The following is a 21,220-nucleotide window of genomic DNA, read 5'->3' as shown; positions in this document are numbered from 1 at the left end:
TGTGTGCCTCACACTGTGATGTTATTGTAAGCAGGCAGAAGACAGGAAGTCAGTTTTCACAATGGAGAGGAATATTCCATCTTGAAGGGATAATTGGACACTGCTTTTATGACTCATGCTGGGAAAAATTACAAAGGAACTCAATGGAAGAGAAATATTCAGGGTTCACCCTATCAACATTTCAGTGGCTCATCTCTTTATTGCTCCTCATTTCCCTCCAGGTTCGTTCAGGGGGCTTTGACCAAAGGTACATGATGTCCTCAAAGGCCAGCCCCCTTCACAGAGGGTGGTGTATGGGAAGGTGCCCTGATTGGATAGAGGATCCTTTACCCTCCCCACCAGGAAATGGGCTGTCCCCATAGGGGTTGGAGAGCAGGGTAGAGCCCGAGTCTGGGAGTCGGGAGCCAGACTGACTAATCTGTCACTACTGTTAATCTCTGGGAACCTTCACAAGTCACTTTGCCCATTTGTGGCCTCCAGTTGGCTCCTCTGAATAATGCTGTTATGAGTATGGGTGTGCAAATACCTCTTCAAGATTCTGCTTTTCATTTTTGTTGGATATATACCTAGAAATGGAATTTCTGGATCATATGGTAATTCTTTTTTAATTTTTTGAGGAACTGCTATACTGTTTTCCGTTGTGGCTGTACCATTTTAAATATCCATCAACAAAGGTTGCAGTTTCTCCATATCCTCAGTAAAACTTGTTTTGTGTTTTTTTTGTTTGTTTGTTTGTTTTTTGTAGTGGCCATCATATTTATTTTTATTTAATTTTTTCTTTCTTTTTTTTTTTTTTTTTTTTTTGAGACAGGGTTTCTCCATGTTTCCCAGGCTGGACTCTTAACTCTGAGCTCAAGTGATCCTTCCACCTCAGCCTCACTAGTAGCTGGGAAGACAGGCGCAGACCACCATGCTTGGCTGTGTTTTGGTTTTGATTTGCATTTTCTTAACTAATCAATTAGTGATATTGAGCATTTTTTCCATGTATTTGTTGACCATTTGTTTACTGTCTTTAGAGAAATATCTGTTCAAGTCCTCTGCCCATTTCTTAATCAAATTTTTGTTTGTTGTTGAGTTGTAAGAATTCTTTACTGTTTCAGTATACTTTTAAAAGGATTCTGGAGTGTGACCTTGGCTCTCCCAAAATGTAATTATATAACCACCGCCTGTTGCATTATCGACATTCTTTCTGAAACCCAGAGACCAGAAACGCTAAGGAAAACAAATAAAAACTTTTTTTTTCCTTCCAATTTTTTTTAACCTCTAATTTTGATTCTTGGAATTCTTAAAAAAAAGATGTTTGTGTTTTAGGACTTTTCGTCTTCCTCCCATGTGTGGTCGGCAGAGGGCACCCTAAGAACAGCCCAGCAGCCCTCGTAGCTGGGTTGAAAGTTGTGATTTTTGCTATACCAATGAAGAACCCAGTCCGGAAGGTGTGGTGTTGAAGGGAGCTCCAGGTGGGCTTTTGAATCGAGGTCAGTTGCGGGTGCTGGATATAGAACTGTCGTACGGAAGGGATCTGCAAGCCTCAGAGAGGCTGAGGAAGAAATGTAGCCCAAAGACCTGGGTCTCCAGATTTTTTCCCCCTACTAAAAACATTGTAAAAACCTACTACTGGATGGGGCAAAGAAAATCAGTTTAATTTCCTTGATATTATATTTTGCATACTTCTGGCTATCATTCTGGGAATAACAGTCACACCACTTATTAACTGGAACTTTTTTTCTATTGTTTTAATATTTTTCCATATATCTCCAGTTCAGGGGCACTGAAATTTTTTGACAACTGAGTTTGTTTAAAGAATAGGACCTAGTTTAGAGAAGAGCTATTTGAAATATGCTTTCTATGCCCGCAGGAAAGTAGTGAAGGTACATTTGTCAATAATTTCAAAGTCTTTATTTTTTCCTTTTGCACTATCACTTCCACTTTTAAGGCTTGGTTACTTGGACTTGTGAGTCATTGTTATTTCCTGTGAATGGACATGTGTACTTGTGCATACATTTTGTGTGCTGGGACTTGCCAAAAGTGGGCAACTTACCTGACCAGTAGCTGCTGCTCCATGGTAGGTTTCAGGAAACAGAGTGCCCAGCAGCTCTGAATCTCCAGCCAACTTTCCTTTCTGTTATTGGATACTGAAGCTTATGGAAGAGGAAAGCATGCCCCTTTAGGAAGAAGCCAGAAAACTCCAAGCCATTCCTGGAGACTTCAGAGTCAGGAAATACCATCTGTGTGCCTTCCGACTCTTACCGCATTCCACCGCATTCCGTGTTAAAGTTGTCACCATGATAAGCCCCAGAACCTTCTGTCTGCAATGTGTGGTCTCTCTACCACCAGCAGCATCACTAACTGAGGGCTTGTTAGAAATGCAGAATCTCAGGGGACATGTACCGAATTAGCATCTGAATTTTAACCCAAGTGATTTGAGAAGCACCGCATAGCCCAAACTACTGGTCCAGACCATATGTGGAGTAGTAGGGGTTCTTAACCTGAGGTCCACAGATGGAATCTAGTAGTCTGAACTTAGATGGGGAAAGAATACATCTGGATTTTCTCTAATCTTTAACCCAAATTTAGCATTTCTTCCATGTGAATGTAGGTGAACCCAGAGTAGTAGTAGCTGTACTTCTGACTTTGTTATCAATGAATTAAAGATATTTTCATAGCACATCATAATTTTTAAGGAAAAATTATTTGTCCCCTGTTCATTATTGTGATTAGACTCTCCATTAGTTGTTGTTATTTTAATATGTTTATAAAGAAGCATAGTTTTAGTACATTGCATTAGAAAATATTGTGATAACTTTTTTGTAATTGGTTTCCTTTATAGTTCTATATATTTTATTTTACGCATTTAAAAACTATTCAAAGAAGGAGGCCATCACTGCCTTCAAGTGTGGTCTATGATACTGCCTTAGAGGGATGGAAACAATTGAAGATTAATATGTTCTCTCAGGAAATTGTTGCATTTTTGGCCTTTGTGTCAGTGGAGGTTTGCTCCTTGAATAGGTATAGATGAGCTCAGGGAGATTTTAGCATCTGCCCCCTGATGGGGGTCATCCTCCAACCCGTAGTGGCCAGTGTCTGCAGCTGGAGGGCCAGAGAGAGAGGAGAGAGAGAGAGAGAGAGTAGGATAGGGCAACTAGGCTTCACTGCCATCTCCTCCTTGTTCAAATGTCAGAAGGGAGATGTGGATCCCCAATTCTGTCACAGCACAGAGCCTTATTCTTCAGACGCTGTGACTGCTTACCTGGAGTGTAATGCTAAAAGCCTATGAAAAGGTGGAACAGCAGCGTGAGAAGCTCTGTGGATTTGTTCTCCAGTGAAACAAGCAAGGCTGATGAAAACTATAAAAAGACAACCATTTAAAGTCTCTGGAAATTGTAAGGGCATATAGCAAATGAAGAAATATTGATTCAAGTAAACCTACTAAAACTTGATAAGAACAGTAAGAGTCTGTCCTTTGAGATTTGACCCACTCTCTCTCTGTCCCCTCCACCAGCTCAGCATGATGGAGGCTCCACCTCAGGAGGTGAGGCCAAGAAGATGGGGCCAATTCTCTTCCCAGTTCCCAGTCAAGGGTTACCAATTTTGACTGGGAAGGGCAGGCTACCAGAACTTCTCATTCTTCTAAGTTGAAAATGTTCCATTCTTGGTGAATGCAGCTGAGGGGACAGGGGCTTCCTCTACCAAGCCCCTTTCCATAAAATGGGGGCTCTACCTCAGGTACAGTAGGCCAAGAATACTGGATTCCCAATCACCCTTGCTCCAGCTTGCTGGTATGGCATAAGGCCCATGCCAGGAAGAAACAAGATGACAAGACTAGAGGCTATCACCCTGCCTAGCACCCAGAGTGGTGGCTCAGATTGTTTGCCCAGGGAAAGAGGCAATCTGTGCAATAAAGAATTTAATCTTGCCCCAAAAGATGTCTGGCCTTTGCCCTCAGTTTTTTGGAATATGTCTGATAGGAGTGTTTTTGTTTGCCTGGGGCCCTTGTTAGAATATTGTTAGGTAGTCTAACAGTGATTTTGGGTGGGGGCTGGCCACGTCAGAAAGACCAACAATGTGGTTTAGGGTGGGATCTTTGGATGATACCTGGGGATTCTGGAGACTAGAGTCTGAGATCAGCTGGAGCTCCAATAAAAACTCTGAACACTGAGGCATGGGTAAGTGTCCCTGGTTGGCAATACTCCATGCATATTGTCACACATTGTTGGTGGGAAGGTAATGTGTCCTGACTTCATGGAGAAAGGACAATGGAAACTCCACATTTGGTACTTCCTCAGACCCTGTCCTATGCTTTCCTTTAGTTGGCTGATTTTAATCTGTATCCTTTCCTTGTGATAAACTATAACCACAAGTATAACAGCTTTCTGTGAGGTCTGTGAGTCGTCCTACCAAATTATTGAAACTGAAGTTGGTTTTGTGAACTCCTCAAACTTGCGGCTGGCATCAGAAGTGAGGGTGGTCTCATATGGGCTGTGTGCCCTCAAATATTTCAGTTGTCCAAACTCATACAAAGTCCATTAAAAAAAAAAAAAAGAACTCCAAACCACTGCCCAAGGGAACTGACATTATTTGAAACAGAACGTGGGGAAAATTCATGCATAAGAGCACTCTTGAAAATGATGCTTCCCTTAATTAAGAGCAAAAAGCTAAATCATAGTTCAGCTAGTTCACCGGTGAGAACTAGAGAAAGAGACGTCTAAGAAGAGCTCTCATGGGATCAGAACAAACCTCAAAGACTAACCTCTGTAACTACCCCAGCTAGAATGTAATTGGATCAGACTGCTGAGCAATTTATGCCCCAGGCCACTATCAAAAACAATAGAGCAATCAACTGGTAATTGGGACCTAATGGGCCGGGTGCAACACCTAATGAAGCAGATAGCTTAAAACAGAAATGGGGAAAGAGGCAAAGGGAGCCCTGGTAAAGCCCATATCATTGCAGGGTGACAGTGGCAACTCACAGCCTCATCCTCCAATGAGTGACACCAAAGGGGGAAATAGACTTCATTAAAATATTCTAATGTCCAGATAAGTCACAAAATAAATAAGCAAACAACAAAAACAGGCCCCATGGTGGGGGGAGGGGAACCAGTATCCAGAGTGGCTACAATATATTACATAAAATGTCCAGTTTTCAGCAAAAAATTACAAGACATTCAAAGAAACAGGAAAAGCCTGTTCCATAAAAGCCAGTAACAGTCTGTGAGAAGGACCAGATGGCATATTCACAAAGATTTCAAAGTAGTCATTATAAATATGTTTGAAGAAGCAAAGGACACGTGATTAAAGAAGTAAAGTAAGGTATGAATACAATGTTTCATCAAATAGAGAAATCAATAAAGAGATAGTATTAATATTTTTAAAAAGAACCAAATGGATATTCTGGAATTGAAAAGTACAAAATCACACCAAACATTTATTAGGTGGGCTTAATAGTAAATTTGAATTTTCAGAAGAAAGAATCAGTGAACTTAAGGAGAGATCAATAAAGATTATTCAATCCGGCTGGGCGCAGTGGCTCACGCCTGTAATCCTAGCACTCTGGGAGGCCGAGGCGGGCGGATTGCTGGAGCTCAGGAGTTCGAGACCAGCCTGAGCAACAGCGAGACCCCCTCTCTACTAAAAGTAGAAAGAAATTATCTGGCCAACTAAAAATATATATAGAAAAAATTAGCTGGGCATGGTGGTGCATGCCTGTAGTCCCAGCTACTCGGGAGGCTGAGGCAGGAGGATCACTTAAGCCCAGGAGTTTGAGGTTGCTGTGAGCTAGGCTGACGCCATGGCACTCACTCTAGCCCGGGCAACAGAGTGAGACTCTGTCTCAAAAAAAAAAAAAAAAAAAAGATTATTCAATCCAAAGAACAGAAAGTAGAATGAAGAAGAGAATGACTAGAGAAAGTGCACCAACATTTGCATAATGGGAATAGCAGAAGGAGAGAACAATGAGAAAGGGGGAAAAAATCAAACAATGGGTTAAATTTCCTAAATCTGATTAAAAAACATTAGTCTGCACACCCACAAAACTCAACAAACTCTGTGGACAAACACAAAGAGATCCACATCCAGACACTGATGTAAAACAATAAGATTAACAACTGACTCCTCATCAGAAACAACGAAGGCCAGAGCAGTGGAATAACAAAGTGCTGAAAGGAAAGTCTATGAAAAGGAATGGTGTTTTGTAGGCATGATATTAACTATAACTTGCCTCATTATCCATACTTAGGAGTACTTCTATATCTCAATTATGAACTCATCTAGAAGAGTGAGCAAAAGAGTTACATAAGAAACACAGTCATATTTCTCATCTCCTCTCTCCACCCCAGTATCTGAGAAAACCCTGTTCATTAACTCAGTGTATCAATAAAGTCCTGGATGCTATGTTCTAACTATGAATATTCCTTTAGGATATTGTACTTTCAGTAATGAGGGACTCTTGGTCCATGAGTTCTGATAATGTAAGCTCTTGAGGACAAAATGGCTTGCAATGCTCTCAGCAGCACTGTTCAATAGAACTTTCTGCACTGAGGGAAGTCTTTAAATCTGTGCCATTCAGTACATGTGGCTATTAAGCACCTGGGATGGCTAATCCAACTGAGGAGCTGAAATTTAAATTAATTTAAATTTAATTTAAATTTAAATAACCCACATATGGCCTGTGGCTACTGATTGGGATACCACAGCTGTGCTGTCTCCAAAACCACTTTAAGTCTTTTTCCTCTGGTTACTTTTCTGGATTCAAGTATACAGTTTATTCTTTGTGGTGAACCTTAGCTTAATAAACATTTTTCAACATAGATAAGAATGAATTGTCCTGAAAGAGGAGAGAAGAACATTAGCAGAACTTGCTACAAAAAAAACTTCTTACTATTTGGCTTCTAAGTGGTTCTGGGACAGAAAGACACTGTGATTCCAAAAGTAGAATTTAGGCCATAAATCTGGCCCCAAAAAATCTAAATTGGACAGAAATGGGCCTGCTACATAGTGGGTACTCAAAAAACACTCATTGAATAAATAAATAATCCATATAATTAAAGGGCAAGCTATGATATTCTCACTTGTTTTTCTTCAATCTATTCCCATAATGTACTTACATAAAATGCAAATGAAGGTGAAATTCTCTCTTCTTAAGTAAACTAAACTTGGAACATTCATGAGTTTGTTTGGCAAGGTGCAGTTCTCTGTTCTCTTCTTCCTTATCCCTCCGCATTCTCACCACTGGCACAAGAGACCATGGATATTAGCAAGATAGATAATGAATACAGCACTTTTCTGTATTTGGCTTCTTCTGCTCAAGAAAAATGTGAGATTCACTGATGTTTTTGTGGGTAGAGGAGATATTCTTAAAAGTCTTATTAGAAGCATCAAAATCTATCAAGATAGCCAAAAATTCCAGAGTAAAAGAAAGTAGCGATGCAGAGAGGAGAATTGGGCACTGAAACCATATCAGCCCTGCCTTGCTGGATGGGCTAAGTATGAGTTTCAATGTTGGTGGTAGGGGGACAGAAACCAAAGGTCAGGAGTCGTCTAATGGAAGAACATCACTCCATAAAGCTGGAGTCTTTCCAAAGGCTTTTACATTCTCAGGGTAAGGGTGGTCCAGAAGAAATGTGCTCCCGGAAAGTAAGAAAATTAGCCTTGGCACTGAGCAGAAGAGTTGGTGGTGGGTGGAGATGGTGAGAGAACCATCCTGTGACTCCATTATCACAGGCCAGCGTGCTGTGTCTTGGCAGACCAACTCACTTCCCCGGAGGGGTTTAAAAAAATCAAGCCATGAATTTAGTTTAATTTAGTTAGAACTGAAAGTTCCTCTGGGCACCTGGTAGAGACAAATTCAAATCCTCTGTGGAGGAACATAGCTTCATCAGAACACCCCACAAGGAAATTTCCAAGAATAATGAAATGTGCACAGGTGAGAATTACCAAGCACAGGGAACAGGGCACCATGAGTAAGAACTACCAGAAAGACCTGACAGCAACAAAAAGGCTGATTCTGGTATTGGAATTGTTAAAGTCAGATTATAAAACAATTATGCTAAGATAAGGAAAGCCAAAATTAAAAATATCTGCGTGGAACAGAAAACCATAAGAATCTCGGTTTTGAAAAAGAAGAGAAAAAATTGTAAGAAATGAAATTAATATCATTAAAATAAAAACCACAATGGACTGATTTTACAATGGTGAGACACATCTGAAGAGACAATTAATGAACAGGGCCATGATGGATAGAGAGAGAAGATCTAATGTCTGTCTAATCAGAGTTCCAAAAGAATCTCTAAATACAGAGAAGGGAAAGACCAAAACTACACAAAAAAAAATGGGCATGAGATAGGAAGAAGAAATTCACAGGAAAAGATGCAAATAGCCTTTAGACTTACAAAAATATCTTCAACCTCACTAATAAGATAATTTAAAATTAAAACAACATTGGATGCTATTTCTCACCTATTAGATGGCAAAAATCCCAATGCTTGACAGCATATTCTATTGCTAGGGCAGGGGAAAAAACAAACACCTGCACACATTGTTAGCAAGAATGCTAAATGAAGGAAAATATGACAATATCTAGCATAATGACATATGAATTTACTCTCTAACCCAGCAATTCTACTTCCAGGGTAAGTACACATGGCTATTTATTGCAGCACTATTTGTAATAGCAAAAGACTGGAAATAATCCAAATATCATGCACAGGAGTTTCAATGAAAATGGTACAGCTATACAATAGAGTATCGTGTAGATGTAGACAAAATATTAATAAAAAGAGAAGAATATCTCTATGTGCTACTATGGGATGATTACAGAATTTTTGTTAAGTAAAAAATAGCAAGGTGTAGGAAAGCATGTAATACTATTGTTCACCTAAAAAAACAGGCAGAGGTGGTAAAAACGTGTTGTATGTGTGGGTGTATGTATACATATATTTGGATTATGTATAATGACACATGTATATATGTGTGTGCATGTATGTGAATATATTCATATGAATGTGTATATGAAAATATGGATGAATAACCAAATCTAAATGAAAGTACAAGGTTGCCTACACAGAGAGGAAGTGAATAGAGTGCAGATCACAAGGACAGGCGCAAGACTTTTCTGAATGTACTTTTGTAAATTTGACTTTGGAGCCATCTAAATGTTTTACACATTTATAAAACAAAATTAAATCACAAAGAATAAAAAAGATGCAATCTCTAAAGAAAAAAAAAACTGAAAGCAAAAGAAACAAATATATACACATCCCAGAGGTAAAAACAAATAGATGTTAGGAATCAAGATTTTCAGTTTCAGAGAAAAACAATCCAAATATAAAATGAAAGCTATTAAGTAAAACTCATAGAATCCCACATTTGAAGGACTTATGAAATATACTCACTTAAAAAAAAAAGTGTTTCCTAGTTTTGTCCTAGAAAGGCTTAGAAATAATGACAAATTTATAGCAGTGATGAGGCATTCCGATGGAGGTACCAAGTAGACAGGTATGCAAGTCTCAATAACCAGCCAGGGGGACCAGCCGAAGTTCTAAATTTGGGAGTCGTCAGCATACAGGGAGTCCTGCAAGTCAAGAGATTGGATAGTGTCACCAAAGGAGTAAGCACAGACTGAAAAGAGAGAGGGCCAAGGACTGACTCCTGGGATTCTTCCTGGGTGACTTCAGAGTCTCCTCATGCTCCTTGCTGTGGTTGGTGCACCCACCCTCCATCCCCACCCCCAAAAGGTCTTCTCTCAGCATCCAGTGACCTCTTCAAAGCATAATTCAGATTATTCAACTCTATTTCCTAAGCCTCCTCAATGGTTTCCTGTTGCTCTTAGACAAAAGTTCAAACTCCTCACCAAGAGCATCTGGCTCCACCCTCCTCCTCTGGCCTTTTCCTCTCTTACTCTCTGCAGACCAGTTCCTCTACTGCATAGTCCTATTTATTCCTCAAATACATCGATCTTTCTCATTTCAGGGCCTTGGAAAAGCTGTTCCATTAGCCCAGAACCTCATCTTTGCAGGGTTGGCTCCTCCTTTTCATTTTGATTTCAACTCAGAATGCCACCTCTTCACAGAATTTGTTCCTGAACGCCCTCTCTGAAGTATTCCCTGAGTAGTCACCCAAACACATTGCTCAAAGGTGCTTTTTTTATAGCACTTATATCTGACATTATCTTATGTATCTGCTCATTGTCTGTCTCACATACCAGAATCTAAGCTCCAAGACAGAGAGACCCCATCTTTGTCACTATTATTTTCTCAATGCCCTGAATGGCAGATCCCACTTGGTAGGCAGGCAATAAATATTCGTTAAATACAAGAGTGACTGACTTGGATTTTGCATCCTTTTTGATTTCCAAATTCAGGGAGAGAACGTTGGGCTGCCATTTTTTATTTGTCTAGGTTTGTTTTTCTTTCTTCATATCCACCTTTTACTTCACCAGCTCCTCCATGGTAACAAAGCCTTATTCAAAAGGCTGTGAATCACAGGATTGTGTAAAGAAGTTACTTTAATCTAAATGCCCCCGACCAAATGGAATGCACCCAGTGACTCCTGGGAGGAGATTGGGTGGAGTGGGCCAGAGTGGCGTCTGAAACAGCATCTGCCGCAGTGCAGCCATGGAGGAAGTTCTAGAACCGTTCTTCATTTTTGTAGGGTTGCTGGTGTGCCTGGTCTGCCTGCTGAAGTGCGTGAGATTCTTCAGATGTGTTTTACTGAACTTCAGGAAAGTTTGGCCAACACCTTTCTTGCGGTCAATGGGCCAGTGGGCAGGTAAGGGGAGCGTTCCATATTTTGTTCTGTTGTTGTTCCTGCTTATTATTATTTACGTCTCAAAAGAGATATTGCATCTTTTCTCTTTGAGAGCAAAGATGTTATTCTTTCAGGGGATTTTAATTTGGGGGATTAGAAAGTATGAGTGAAATTAGAATTGTCTGAAGCACAAGATGTGGGGCTTCAGGAGAATAACTAGAGAAGGTTGCTGCTTAACTCTCGCCCGTGTGCTTGTCCTTGGCCCCACTGGTTGGGTTGTCTTCTTTTTGGGGTTTTCTGATAATACAAATAATAAATAATGCAAAAATTTTTGCATCCTCATATCCAGATTTGCAAAAGCCCAGAGTGCTTCCATTTTGTTAGAGTGTTTCAAATTTTTAAAATTCAAATACTCTTAATTCACTTTATTAAAAAATAATGGTCCAATCACTTTTATGAAGTGAGGGTGTTACAGAATCAAGGCAACAAAGATCTCTATAGGAAATCTGGCTCTGGTTCACGTCTATTAAATGCTGCCTCCCAGAGGGATTTATATACTGGAACCACCATACAGAATTTCAGCCCCATGATTGAGGTTAAGGTGAAGGGCATAATATCATGGTTTTGGCATCTCTTTGAATGAAATGCTAAGGTCTTTACAGAGGCTTATATTTTAAAGTTGGGCACACACACACACACACACAAATCCACTGACTTAAAAAAAAATTTCAGTGACTTTAAAAATACCACCCAGGCTAAACAGTAAAGATTATAACCCTTCATATATAAGCCTTATAGGGCTGCCAGATAAAATACAGGATACCAGTTAAATTTGAATTTCAAATAAACAAGGAATAATTCTTTAGTATGTTTAGCCCCAAAAGTGTATGGGACATACTTACACTGAAAAATTCATAATTTACCTGAAATTTGAATTTAACTGGGCATTTTGTATCCTTATTTGCTAAACCTAGCAAACTTACAAACTTAGCAATGGAAATTTAAAAAACATTACCCTATGAGAAATTGTTTGGAATAACAAATGGATTTCTAACTGTTGCTTCCTACATTTGCAGTGTGCATGTGTATATGTGTGTGTGTGTGTGTGTGTGTGTGTGTGTGTATATTTCTTGCCTCTTAGGGCAGTACGTTGTCTGCAGTGAACTTGCTCAGCAACATAAGCTTGAGTGTCCTGGATCCACATACCCGACTCCACACAGTTTCAAATGCCTATGTGCTGAGTGGACGCGGAGCTCTGAACAGCCGCTACGCATCTGTGTGGGGCAAAGCCCATCTAAGCACACACATTACAAAAGAAGTTCAAATGGGGCCAGAGACTTGGAGCATTTGTTGACTCAAAGTAAAAAACCATAGTTTTAACCTGTTTTTATGAGTCAAGATAAAATAATCATTAGCCAGGGTAAAATGTCTTTGGGTATAGGCAGACATCAGGGAGATAATGTATTTAAAGTGTGGGGACGAGAAGAAAATCCAATTACTAGTGACTAAATCTTTAAACTCCTCAGATAGAGTACCTTGAGCTCTGTGCTTGATTTCCTAATTATTTAATTAGTATATTTCTATAGACTTGGGGCCCCAAAGTCAGACAGCTTGGGTTCAGATCCTTTTGTCAGCAATTTTAGCAATGTGACCTTAATCAAGTTAACAACTTTCCCTCCCTTGGCTTCCTTATCTATAAACTTAGGATAATAATGGTTCCTGCAATATGTTTGTTTTGAACGTTAAATGAGATGATGCATCTAAAACAATTGAAACAGTACATGGTAGAAAGTAAGCATTTGACAGTTACCAGTAGTCATTATTGATGTTATTGTCTTAACCATAGTATAGGTCCTCTAGTGGGTGATCTTGAAGATTCCCCCTAATGGAGAGGAAAGTGATGCGTGAGATAACCCTGAGCATAGTCCTTCTACCAACACGAACAGAGAGTATGCATGATCCCCTTAAAAGTTCCTAAATGAACAGATAAAATCCTTCGTAATTATTAAAATGAGGGTGCTTCTGTCAGTGTGCTGCTTGAAGCTTGTACAGCTTGGCTAGTACTCACTTTCAAGTAAGCTAAATGTATCTCTTATTCACATTTTTTAAAAGAATGTCCTTTAATTGTTGGTGCAAAAGTAAATTGCGGGTATGAACATATATACTGAATTGTGAATTTTGAAATTGTGATACTCACACGAATGAGGTTTATTTTAGAGCTCAACCATTAAATATGTGTGTAATGTTGGATATAAAAAGACTAGAAGACCTGTTTGATTGTTGTATATTAAGAGATGGTACAAATTCTTCAGGTTCCTGGATTTCACAGCATTCCCTTTTTGCATTTCTCTATTTTCCTCCTTGCTACGTTCCCTAACTTCCACAGGCTTTGACTGCTGCTGTCTGTCCTGTGGAGTGAGGGTGGGAAGAGGCAGAACTTGACTTTTAGGAAGAACCTTGAAATGTCCTTACAATGACAGATGAGTGGGTGGGTAGAGAGATAATAGGAAACAACGCTTGCCCTTGTAGAGTTAAGGCTTAACAATATCTAAATCCTTATGGGGCCTGGATAAAATGTTTCCTGGCTGAGGCTCTTTGTTTCATTTTGGAATGTGCTTTCCACGGCCTCACCAATCCCTCCAAAAAAAAAAAAGCATCATTTTGAGCGTTTAGCGAAGGTTGTCACGAGCTGGTGAAGTGGGTTGGAGGGCAGGGCAGAGGATGCTCATTTGGAATATTAAGTGTCCTGGAGACTAGGCTTGCAAGAACACATAGCCAGTGGGAAAGAAAAACGTAAAGATGAATTCTGTCATTTAAACCCACTCCTGCTTTTCGCAGTGATCACCGGAGCAGGAGATGGGATTGGGAAAGCATACTCATTCGAGGTAAGTCATCTTCTTGGAGACTTTCTCCTCCCCTCGTATTGAATGCATTACAGTCATGTGACATCCACCCTAAACACTACTTTTCTGAGTATAAAAGCAATAAACATCCATTTAAGTTGGAAAATATCTTCTACGGAAAAGCAAACTAAAAAATCATAATCTCACTCCCTGCACACCTTTTTAAAAATACACTGATACTCAAAGGTGGTGATATATCCCCTTAAGAATTATTTTGGAAATTAATGGGACATTGGTATTTTCTAGTGTAATTGTGCCATAAGTGTTTACATACTTAAATCTAATTTTAAAAACATTATTAACTACTTTCCTATTATATATCCTTTACATTAAGCTGGGGGCATATATTGAATTTTTAAAAAACCATTTGTGTAGGCAGGACGTTAGCAATGACTTTTCCCTCAAGAAGACTAATGGGCATTACAAAATATTCCATAAAAAGGGATCTGATAGAGCTGAGAGTCACTGTAACATGATTACTATTTTTGGGTATTTCCTTCCAGGCTTGTTTCTCTGCAGATAGATAAATAAATAGATAGTTATACTTTTCAAAAATGCTTTTGTAGCATATGTAGTTTTATATGCTATTATTATTACAAATTTCACATTTTCATTAATGAAATATTGTTTCTTGGAGTTTCTATATATTTCATTTCTTCCTCATGCCTATTACACTGACCTCTAGAACCATATCAAATGTAACAGAAGAATACAAAGAATCCTAGAAATTGTAACAGGATGGCTGCTAAAAAATCAATAATACCTTGATCAGGTGCAGTGGCTCACACTTGTAATCCCAGCACTTTGGGAGGCTGAGTCAGGAGAGTCTCTTGAGCCCAGGAGTTCGAGACCAGCCTGGGCAATAGCAAGACCCTGTCACTACAAAAAATTAAAAAATTAGCCGGGTTGTAGTGGTGTGTGCCTATAGTCCCAGCTACTCAGGAGGCTGAGGCAGGAGGATGGCTAGAGGTGAGGAGTTGGAGGCTGTAGTGAGCTAAGATGACATTACTGCACTCTAGCTGGGGCAACAAGGCTGTCACGAAGAAAAAAATCAATAACACCTTTAATATAATGAAAGCATTTCTATTCCAACAGAAAAATAATCCCAGAAACATACTTAATATAAAATTTTCTGGTCTTTTTAAAGAAAACTATAAAACTCCATTGAGAAATATAAGAGATATTCTGAATAAGGGAGAAAAATACCATATTTCTGAAGAGAAAGATATTTGAAACCTAGCAATTTCTCACAAATTTATCTCAAATCCCATATTAGTATGCCATTATTTTTTAAATGTTACATTTGGTTGTGAGCATTTTCTTATGTCAAAAACATGATTTTTAAATGGCAACATAATAGTCTATCAAATGGATGGCCCATAATTTAGCCATTTTCTGGTTGGGAATTTTAATTTTTTCTAATTTTTCCTCATTTTACATAAAATTGGCAATAAATACATGTACTTTTCTTCTTATCTCCAGATTAGCAGAGCTATTTTCCTTAGACTTGCTGGGTCAGAGGTTGTGAACATATTTAACGATTTTGTGCTTTCCATTAAAGTTATAGTAATTTACAACACCTTCTGAGAGAGATGTTGTCTTAGTCAGTTTAGGTTGCTGTAACAAATTACCATAAGCTGGTGGCTTAAATAAACATGTAAGTCTCACAGTTCTGGAGGCTGGGAAGTCCAAGATCAAGGTGCCGACAGATCTGGTGTCTGGTGAGGACTCCCCTCCTGGTTCACAGGCAGCCGTCTTCTCCATGTACCCTCACATGGCAGAGGGCAGAGAGAGGGGAAGCAAGCTCTCTCGTGTTTCTTCTTCTAAGGGCACAGATCCCAACCTGAGGGCCTGGCCCTCGTGATCTAATCACCTCCCAAAGGCCCTCAACTCCAAATATCATCAAATTGGGGGTTAGGATTTCACCATATAAAATTTGGTGAGGGGGCAAAAACATTCAGTTCATATGGAAACTGCATTCAACCACAGTATAGTACTGAAGTGTTTCTTGTCCCTGAAGGCCTGCATCATAATAAAACCACTTCTGTGAAGTGGCAGGGCAAGGCATCTCGGAGGCACTTGATAGAAACCTTGGGGATATTAACAAACCGAAACCATGACAGTTAAAAAAGCTCCTTGCACCAGTCCTTTGGGTCTGCCCCCCTCATCCTTCATCCCTGATGATGACGTTTTGTTAACTGACCTTCTGCTTCAACTGTGTTTTTATTTTAAGGTAAAGAGTTCTTCTCTGTGGTCATCCTAATTGCATACAGGAACTTACTGGTGGTCAGTGGTGGCCAGCATTTGAAAGATGACTGGTCATATTTGAGTGTTGAGGCTGGAGACACCACCCAGCAAGCACTTTAAAGCAAGGTGTCTTCCATCCCAAAGAATCAGAAGGAACGCTTTCTAGCTGTTTGCATTAAAACTATATAACTTTTAATATAACAATTTCCCAGCTTAGACTAGGTTTCTGGAAAGCCCTAATATCGACCAAAATATTAATCACCTTACCTCTAAGTTCTCCAAATTGTTGAACAATTCATGTTCCTTCTTTCTGGTTTTCCAGATTCTTTCTTCAAATTCATGCTAACCTGACCTGCGTGTGGTCCCCTTGATAGCCCGAGATTCAGACACTCTTCTTTCTCCTTAGAGGGGACCCCATGTGGAAGCTCTTCTTAGCCACTCATTTCTCTACCGTGTCACAAAGCAATGGCCTGGGGGTCGGCAGCTGTGGGTTCCAGTTTTTGCTCTGACATTCACTGTCTGACGATTTTGGACAAGTTACATATCCTTTCTGGGCTTCTATGTCTTTACTGGCACAAAAGATTCCTCCCCAAAGCCCTCAAGTCCTAACTTTCTGTTCTGTCCTGGACTGATTCTTGCTGTGCTCTTCTCCTTGTGGGATCTTTTTCTTCTTTGCCTTTTGATCTTTTCTGAGGCCGTGTAAAATCATTTTCTGGGCTTCCAACCTCTCCTTCATGCAGGCTTTTCTCCCTTCCAGAAAGCCCATTCTTTTCTCTCTAATAATTGCTGCTTCCAGGAAAGCAGTTCGGAGTCTAGGATGCTGTGGACCGCAATGGTTAAGAGACCAACGTGGGAATGGATCAGACACGTGTGTGCAAACCCTGCCTCTGATGCTCGATGGCTGAATTTCCACGTCTGTGAACTGGAGGTGACATCAGTCTCACCTGGGCTTTTGTCAGGGTTAAACAGGATGAGGTGGGCAAAATGCTTTACACAGAGTAAGCTTTCCAAGGTTACTCACTGTTCTTATTGAATATTTAAACAGTGCTTCCTTTCATATATAGTACCTTTTCTTTTTTGAGAATGTATTAGTCAGGGATCTTCAGAGAAACAGAACCAATAGGGTGTGTATGTGAGTGTGTGTCTCTTTATATATACACATATATGTAAACGTAGAGAGAGCGCACACATGTGAGAGATGGAGATATTTATTTTAAGGACTTGGCTCACATGATGGTGGAGGCTGGCATGTCCAAAATCTGCAGGGTGGGCTAGCAGGCTGGAGACCCAGGGAAGAGCCAATGCTAAGTTCAAATTCAAAGGCTGTCTGCTGGCAGAATTATCTCTTTGTCCAGGAAGGTCAATCTTGTTTCATTAAGGCTTTCAGCTGATTAGGTGAGGCCTACCTACATTATGGAGAAAAATATGCTTTACTCAAAGTCTACTAATTTCAATGTTTAATCTCATCTAAAAAAAAATACCTCCATGGAAACACATAGAATAATGTTTGACCAAATATCTGGGTACCAGTTGACACATAAAATGAACCATCACAGAGAATGAAAATGTAATATATTTACCTGTATTTTTCCCTTTCTGTTCTTTCTTCCTTCCCAATGTTCCAAGATTCCTTCTTTTGTCACTTGCTTTCTGTTTGGAGAACTTCCTTTAGCTATTCTTTTAGGGTAGGTTTGCTGGCTACAATTTCTCTTAGTTTTTCTTTATACAAGAATTATTTCCCCTTCATTCCTGAAGGACAGTTTCGCTGGATATAGGATTTGCAGGTGACAGTCCTTTTCTTTTAGCAATTGAAAAATGTTGTGCCCCATCCTTCTGGCCTCCATGGTTTCTGATGAGAAATCCAATGTTATTTAGATTGCTTTTCCCCAATAAATGAGGTATTATTTCTCTCTCTGCTTTCAAGATATTTTTCTTTGTCGTTAGTTCTCAAAAGTTTGGTTACATGTTTCTTGGCATGGATTTCTTTGGCTTTATCCTGTTTGAGGTTCACTCAGCCTCTTGAATCTATAAGTTTTATATCTTTTCACAAATTTGGAAAACTTTGAATACTGTTTCAGCCCTGCACTTTCTCTCCTGGCACCCCAATGACATAGATGTTAGATTTTTTTTTTTTTTTTTTTTAATAGTCCAATGGGTCCCTGAGATTCTGTTCCCTTTTTTGGTGTATTTTTTTCTCTGTTGCTCAGATTGGGTAACTTGTCTTCAAGTTCACGGATTCTTTTCTTCATCCCCTTCATTCTGCTATTAATCCCATGCATTGCACTTTTTACTTGGGTTACTATATTTTTCAGTTCTACAATGTTCATTTGATTCTTCTTTCCATCTTCTGTTTCTTTGCTGAAACTTTCTATATTTTCTATTTGTTTTTCATGTGTTCATAATGGCTTTTTGAAGCATTTTTATGCTTTAAAATCTTGTCAGATAATGCTAACAGCTGTATCATCTCAATGTTGGCATCTGTTGATTATCTTTTCTCATTCAGATCGACATCTTCCTGACTCTTTGTATGATGAGTGATTTTTTAGTGAATCCTAGACATTTTTGGTTTTATGTTATGAGACTTTGGATCTTATTTCAATCTTCTGTTTCTTCTGGTCCATACTGACATTGCTTTGAGGAGTGGAGGCTAACCTGGGCCTCCAGGTGGGGTGGAGCCCCAGGTTCTCCACTGGGGGGGGTACTGCTACCTCACTACTGCCGGGTGGGGGTGGAAATTCTGGCTCCCTCTGAGGCCTCTGCTGGCACCACTGTGGCAGGGAGGGGGCAGGAGTATCTCTTTACTGCTCTCCACAGGCCTCCAGTGACACTTGGGGAGGGAGGCCTCATGACCACTGGGCAGCAGTGAAAGTCCTAGCTCTCCACAAGGCCCCCTCTGTTATCGTCCCAGGGGGAGGGAGGAGAGAAGTTGGGGAGGGTGGTGGCAGCTGGGGTGAAAGCCTCAGCTCCCTACTTGATCTTCTCTGATGTCAGCCTGGCAGGGGTGTGGGGGCTCCTTGCTACAGACTCTCACTAGGGTGGAGATCTCAGCTCCCCCTCAGGCTTTGGTAACAGGAGTCGGGGTGGGGCCATAGTTTTTTTCTGAGGTGTTTGCTTGGAGTAGAGCACTTATTATCTAAAAGTTTTCTGTCTTGCTAGGCTTCCCCTTTTCTGGTCCTTTGGTTAGAGAGAGCAGGCTTTTGTTGGGACTTTTTATGTCTGCACCTGTTGGCATTTCTGAATGGCCAGCTTCTCCAGCGAGAAGTCTGGGGTACAGAAAGCAAAAAAGAAAGCCTGGGAAAGCATCGCTGTGAGGCCCCCTGGCCGATCTTCCCTCCATGTTTTGGAGTCTTCTTATGTTTGTTTTACGTATTATGTTCAGGTTTTTAAATTGCACCTAATTGTGGGAATAGGGAAGAGTAGTACTTCTCCACCTTCCCAGAAGCCTATTCTATACTGCATTTTAATCTAATCAGTATTCGTATTTAGAGTGGCAGGAGAGGCTTTGCCTCCCGTTAAAGGAATCTCAAGCATTACTTGAAGCAGGTGGGAAAAAACTGTGGCTGGGCCCGGGGTCGGGGGAAGGCCGAGAGCGAGTCTGCTCTTCCTACCTCGGAAGCCCACTGCTCACCCTCTTTTTCACACCACTTCCACTCCTCTAGCACCTGAATTCAAGCCCTGTGTTTTATTCTCCGCCACACAGAGGAAGCCCTGTCTTTCCCCGCGTTCCCACCACCCATTGTAGATTAGCAGCTACAAGCACCTTCCTTGACCCAGGCCCCAACATACAGTAGGAGGAAAACAAGGCCCATTCATCACCGCCGCGGCCATTCTTCTTCCGGACGGGGCGGCGGGGAATTCGGGGAGAGCCGGAGCTCCTGCGGCTTAACTTTCTGAAAAGGGGGCGGCAGAGCCCGTGTATGGGGCCTGTCAGCCCGGACATTCTGGAATAAGATTGAGTCCTGCTCGAGCGGACAAAGGGAACAATGCCGGCCCAGACAACCGAGTGTTCTCCCGTGCCCCCCTCCTGGCCCAGACCACTTCACATGGAACCTTTAAAAGGTCTATGGCTCTCGAGAGAAATGGCACAATTAAGGACAGGCTGGAAGCCCACCAGGCAGAGAGCATCTTTTGTGCTGAAAATGCAAATTGTTTTCCACTTAATGGACAATCTCCCCTTGAGAAGGCTGATGAAGCGGATTCTGAGACAAAGGTGCTTAATTCCTTAGCCATCCTTTTAATGGATTCCGGGACTCAAAAATGGGGGCTGGAGGTGGGGGTGGGAGATTTTCCTTGGAGAGAAAGAGGGAGGAGACTTGGGGATGTCATTGGCAGGGGTCAGTCTTGAAATAGGACACTCCTTGGTTGATGTTTTTAAAAAATTAAAAAAAAATTTTTTTTTGATAGCCTTTATTTTGTAGAGCAGTTTTAGGTTCACAGCCAAACTGAGCAGAAGGTCCAGAGATTTCCCAGGCCCCTCCTACCCGCTCACAGGCACAGCCTCCCCGTCATGCGCTTCCCCCACCAGAGTGGTGCGTTTGTCTAATCCATGAACCTGCACCGACACGTCGTTAGCACCCAGAGTCCATAGTTTACATTCAGATTCACTCTTGGCCCAGTTTTTTGTCATGGTGGTTTTTCAGAGGAAAGCGTGACAGGCACAGCCGAAGGTGTTTCTTACAGGGAACCTGCTGCCTCCTTCTCCTTTGCTCAGGCTGGCCAGAGCAGAGCATCACGTAGCGTCAATAAATATTGACAGGAAAGTCTTTGAGGGGTTTTCTGCGGCTTAGTTTCCTTTAAATCATAGCTATGTTCCAGCCAAGCTGTCATGAATAAACGTTTTTGTATGTCATGTTTGAATATTTTAAGAAATCAACTATTAATATTTAAAGGGAACAACAGATACATGGTTGCTTCTCTTTTATAAAGTGACACCTCACTGTACGGATTCCAGATCAGGGGTGGAACTTGTGACAATACCTTGGTGGTGTCAGTACCTTCAGCGGTCCAGAGTCATGGTTGAAGATCACCTGTTTGAGTGAATATAATTTACTTTTAAAAACTTCAGCATAGATGGTGTTGAAACCATCTATATTAAAATAACATAGAGCCATAAGGTGTAAATAGTAATCAAAGTCTGATTTTTATAAAAGTACAGATATAGCCAGAAGTTAGCCAGGAATTTTTCCCAAACTTCCTTACTGCTGTAACTGGTGACTGCTTCATGGCACTATCCTCCCTGATAGGTGCAAGATTTGTGACTCCCCCACTACTTCTGTAGATGACATTGCCCTTGTAAAGCCCAACACTTGTGCTTCTCTAGATGACCTTGC

The 21,220-nt window shown here is 40.7% G+C and overlaps 1 protein-coding gene across 1 annotated transcript in view; it reads left to right on the top strand.

Annotated features, from left to right (window-relative positions):
* The first annotated feature begins 10,607 nt into the window (after positions 1 to 10,607).
* Positions 10,608 to 21,220, top strand: part of HSD17B3 (hydroxysteroid 17-beta dehydrogenase 3) — a 49,405-nt gene continuing 38,792 nt past the window's right edge. Inside the window, exons 1-2 of the mRNA XM_069474056.1 lie at positions 10,608 to 10,761; positions 13,579 to 13,625. Coding sequence (XP_069330157.1) covers positions 10,608 to 10,761; positions 13,579 to 13,625 — 201 coding nt within the window. The remainder of the gene's footprint in view (positions 10,762 to 13,578; positions 13,626 to 21,220) is intronic.

Source organism: Eulemur rufifrons, chromosome 7 (assembly GCF_041146395.1).
Source record: "Eulemur rufifrons isolate Redbay chromosome 7, OSU_ERuf_1, whole genome shotgun sequence".
Taxonomy (NCBI): domain Eukaryota; kingdom Metazoa; phylum Chordata; class Mammalia; order Primates; family Lemuridae; genus Eulemur; species Eulemur rufifrons.
The sequence above is the reverse complement of the archived record's forward strand: the minus strand, read 5'-3'. Positions and strand labels throughout refer to the sequence as shown.